Below are 5243 nucleotides of genomic sequence, written 5' to 3'. Positions count from 1 at the left end.
TTTTTCCATTTAACACGCTTTAACATAGATCATGAATACCCCTATTGAGTGTGAACTTAGATTTTTTTACTATATGCTTCATATATAGGACTTCAAAAAATAAAGTTAGGTAACCATTTGCAAAGTAAAACACTTCTATATCCTGGATTATTATTTTATTATATTATTATTTAATTATATAAGTTCTATCTGATAGAAATTCTGAGAGGCAAGCATTCCGTTCCTAAAAAACAGTTCTAATAAATCCCTCTTCTCACTCTCTCTCTACATAATATTTATTCATTTATCATTTATTAATGACCTCCAAAGTTAAAGTCATTATTGAAATTTAATGTTACCTTAATTAATTCATAATACAGCACCAGCAACACTTAATCATGTATTTTTTATTATTATAACTATTATTAGAAATAGACACGAAAAGGGCAATAAAACAGCTTCAGTACTCAATCTTCATTTTCCTATTGATATAACTTAGAAATACAATAATTACTAAACTTTCTTTTATGTGTGAAATGTCTGAAAGGTTTCTTTATCTTGTGTTGCAGATGCCGCAGCTGGTACCTGGGGGAAGTCCCCCGGACTACAGCGCCGTCTTCGCGGCTGACTCCTTCGATCTGTCCCTCCTCCCCGCTTCCCCGCCGGTCAAGGAAGAACCCTGGGAGGAGGAAGAGGACCACAAGCTCCTGAGGCAAGTCCTCAAGGATACCTCCTTTCAAAGAAAGTACAACCTCATACCGGTCCCCGTCGGAGAGCTCGGGACCGGATTCGCGATGGAAGAAGAAGTCGGGATGGACCTCCCGCAAGAGGAAATAGAGCCCATGTTGTCCTTGGCGATGGAGCAGTTGAAATCAGAAGTGCACAGTACCTGCGCAGTCCTTGGTATCTCAAGAGGTAAGGATAAGACTTAGAACATAAAAATTATATACATATATATATATTTACAGTTTTAACTGATCCAAAGAGGCGATGATGATATTAATTTTTAAAAAATACTTGCCCTAATAAGTTCCTGTGTTTGTTTGTTTGGTTGTTTAGTGGCGCCAAACTTCATTGGTCATCAACGCCATTTATATTTTATTTAATTTTGCTAATATTCGTTAAATTTTATTTATTTTTAATTTTTTAATTTTTTTTTTAATTATTATTTTTTATTTCTTCCGATCAAGTTATATTTTTGTCAGTAAATTTTGTGATTTTAAAAACTGGAACACCAATTCTATTGCCTTATCATCGTCTCCAATGGTTTTTGAGATATCTTGGCTTAGTCCCAAGCTATTGAGGTGTGGTGTAAAAATGGGCATCGTTGGAAAACATGGCTTATTGTTAAATTGTTATTGCAATACTGGCAGTTCGGAGTTTCTTTTGATATAAGATAGGAGTGGGTGAGCCTCGTGTGACCTATTCTCAGCCTAGTCAGTACAACTTCCTCTCTACGGCATTTGCGACTGGAGGTACCCCAGGGCTTCTAATTAAAAAGTAATCTTTGTGTACCATTAATACATCATTTTTTTCGATATTCTTTTCCGACTCTGATTCCTTAGCACCACAAGGTTGTCTTATAATGAAACCTTAAGAAAAATCCTTTCATTTTGGCTTGAATCAATGGACTACACGGGTTCTGAGAGAACATTGGGTCATGTACCACACATTTTGTGAGAATTTAGAACTTGGAAAAGCAGAAGTGAGAAGGAAAAATAGGAATGATTTGAAACATTTGTATGTGTTGTAGAGACCGAAATGGATTGTAAAAGGAAACTGCAGGGGGGGGAAAAAATTGTTTATCATATCTTATTATTGTATCTCTTTTTTTCTGATTATACCATGTATGTGTAATGTATATATGTCCGATTACGGATTGATAAGTATGCTGTGTGAGATAGCTATCTAATGTATTTAGGCAGCATAGATAAATAAAAATAACAGAAAGACCTTAACATGGAAATTTAATTAGCCCCAAAATGGTCTTTAAATTAACCTAATTTTCACAGATTTTTCTTCAGTCTCATGTTTGCTCAAGGCGAGAATAGGGAAAATCACATTTTTCTCTTTTTTATGATCATCTTCCAGATCATTTCTGACATACGGGTTGATGATGGTTCATCTAAAGGGTACCACTCAACAACCATGGTGGGGGGTCAACTTTTCATTTCTTAGAATCACTTAAGTCAACCACCCAGGCCGATTTCGAACCGGCCCCGCTGCAGATGTTGTAAAGACGTACGCCTCAACTCCCTCAGCTACAGACGGCCAAGTAGGAAAAGTCGGATAATGAAGTTTAGGTTTGGTAGTCCGCATACTGCTATAGGGTGGAAACCACTGGTTTAAAACATTTTCAGCTTTACCTCTAAATACAACGTTAAATAAAAGCTTATAATAATGATAAATTGTAAAAAAAAAATTTTTAGCTTCGAAACTTTTAGGAACTCCACCTCCGATGGACATGCCACATGCCAATATTGTCAGTCTATTCTCACGATTAAACATATTTTAATATAATACAACGACAAGCAGAATATTACTAACCCCAAATTTATCTGAAGCTCTCACAGATGAGGAAGCTAAAGTCACATAGGTATTTTTTTATTTTTTTTTTATTGTTTATTTATTGTAATTTACAACTGTACAAAATAATACAATAGATAAATATGTAGTATGTTTCATATACACTTAAAACTCTTGGGAAGGAACCACCCATTGGTGGTACTTCAAACATTGATTTAAACTAAAAGGTCTCGTGGCCATCTTCTTTTCAGACGCCTCGGAGGATTATCAGGGATTGTTAAGGATGAAAGATTAAGAATTAATGGGTTAGGGTGGTTAAGGAGTTTGGAATGAAAAGACCCATATCTGTTTTGGGCCAATTCTGTAACAAATGGGAAGTTAAGGTCTTTGTGAATGAGTTTATTTGTGACGTGATAAGGAGCATCAAGGATTTTACGTAGGATTTTGGATTGTAACGATTGGATGCGGTAAGAATTTGATGGTTTGGTGGAGCCCCAGAGCTCAATTCCATATGTCCAAATTGGTCTGATTATTGTAGTGTATACTAATTTTTTGTAGTGAATGGGAAGTTTAGAGCGTTTGTCAAGTAAGTGTTGTAGCAATCGGAATCTACGAGCAGTTTCTTGTCGTTTCAGTCTTGTGTGTGGATTCCAAGTAAGTCTCTTGTCAAGATGGAATCCTAAGTATCGAATCTGTTCAACAGGCACATAGGTATTTAAAATTTCAAAAGCCCATTGTCTCCTTTCCAAATTATAGGCTTTCTTTGGTTTTAATTTTAAGTTTTTATTTTAGTATTATTATTATCTCATAATTCTTATTTTTTTATTAGTTATTTTAATTTTGCGTGAGTAAATGCGTGTCTGTGTGTATCTTTATAATTATAATAGTCCAAAGACGTTGATGACCAAAAGGTTTTACGCCTTTAAACAAGAATAAACAAACTATTTGTTACGTTTATTAAAAACCATTTATGTTCAATATTCTTAGAAATGCTGATCCATCTGGCTTTGCATAAATGGCGTCACCAATCCTTGAGGGATAGCCATTGCGGTTTTAATGTGTAATGAGCCAAACTGTAAATGAACTCACACTCGGCTTCTGTAGCAAACATTACATTAATATTAATATCATTCCGTAATCAGAGATCAGGTAGGAAATAAATCAAAAGTAATTTCGAAATCGACATTATTTAAAATGTTTTACCTGCGTCATTTGAACAGCACCTTCATGATCTTTAGTTTAACATGTTAAAGTGTGTTAAATGTAGAAATAATTTACCAGGTTAAATATTAAATGCATAAGAGCTCCAAGCGGATTTTCTGAGCAACTTGTTTTATAACCTTTCCTTCCAAAACTTCATGTTATTGTTTACATCTAAGATGTATATTAGGACTTAAGGGCGTAAGTCTTAACAATCATCAAAGACCATAGAAACATCTAAGTTTTGATTAATGTAATTTATTGCAACAGGTCTAAAGTGAATGAAAAGTTGAAGTTATATGAAAGTTTGGCTACTGAGTCTCTTGTTTAAAAACATCCAAAACAATACTAACACAATCAAAACACACACTATAAGCAAATAACCTAACACAACTAACAAAATGGTGTCGAGTTCAGCTGGTCCGTTGCGTGACGTCATTCTCCATTTAACAGACTCTAAACCCTGTTATCTGTTACATCGTTTTAACATGCTAAAAGGAGGAAATATTTCTCCATTTAACATGTTAAATTAAAGATCATGAATACCCCTCTTCTTTCAGCATGTTAAAACGATGTAACATTTAACATGGTTGAGAGCCTGTTAATAAATCGATTAAATGGAAAATGACATCATAATCACATAACAGACCAGCTGAGCTCCACACCATTTTGTCTGTTGTCGTTTTAATAGGTTTTTAGTTTAATAGTTATTTAGGTTAATAGTTTAGTTGCTCGTAGTTATAAATAAAATAGTAATAGTAATAAATAAAAAATAATAATAAAATAATGGGAAAAAAACTTTGAGGGGAAAAAGGAACAAGTGAGGTGGAGGAAAGATGATATGAAGGAGCTGTTGGATATGTTATCATCTCGTAAAATTACAGAGTTACGTTTGCCAAGACAATCCGCTTGAAGTTCCTCTCTATTTAACATATAACATGGATTTAAATTAGGCTGCTCACAATCCTACAGCTATTACATTCAGCATGTTAAAACTTTTTACGTTTAACACATCATGAATACCCATATTGATAAGAAACCATATTAATATAGTTTCAGTTTGGAAACATAAAATCCTTCGTTGAGGATTGAGAACTTATTCATTGCTAGTACTAATCAGATTAGGACAGAATAAAGCTTTGGTCAGATTGTCTAAAGCTATCAACTTAAACAATCCTAAAGAAGCTCAACAAAGTGAGGCGAAACGTTAGAAAATAAATAGTTGTTGACTATTTGTGTTCTCTTTTGACCGCCCTCCTGACCATCTTCTTCATTATTTGAAATTATACGGTCATTTATTTATATTATACATATAATATGAAAAATCTTTTAGTTTAATAATTTAATAACATTTTTAAAGGGAGCCCTTCATATATTCCGTAATAAAGGGAAACTTCAGCAACCGAGTGGGGCAAAAATTAACTCTAGTTGAAACTAATAGCTAAAGTTGCCATGGATACGATATTTGTTTATCAATGGTTCATTCATGAATAAGGCTCGTATCCATGGCAATTTTAACTCTAGTTGAAACTAATAGC

The 5243-nt window shown here is 33.9% G+C and overlaps 1 protein-coding gene across 2 annotated transcripts in view; it reads left to right on the top strand.

Annotated features, from left to right (window-relative positions):
* Ets98B (DNA-binding protein Ets98B) overlaps positions 1 to 5243 on the top strand; it is a 121973-nt gene that overhangs the window by 47112 nt on the left and 69618 nt on the right. For both annotated transcript variants that reach the window (XM_014414899.2, XM_014414900.3), the window contains exon 2: positions 549 to 894. In XM_014414899.2, the coding sequence (XP_014270385.1) occupies positions 549 to 894 (346 nt within the window). The remainder of the gene's footprint in view (positions 1 to 548; positions 895 to 5243) is intronic.

The sequence above is a fragment of the Halyomorpha halys genome, unplaced genomic scaffold, assembly GCF_000696795.3.
Source record: "Halyomorpha halys isolate HHAL.00 unplaced genomic scaffold, Hhal_1.1 Scaffold89.1, whole genome shotgun sequence".
NCBI lineage: Eukaryota > Metazoa > Arthropoda > Insecta > Hemiptera > Pentatomidae > Halyomorpha > Halyomorpha halys.
The sequence above is the reverse complement of the archived record's forward strand: the minus strand, read 5'-3'. Positions and strand labels throughout refer to the sequence as shown.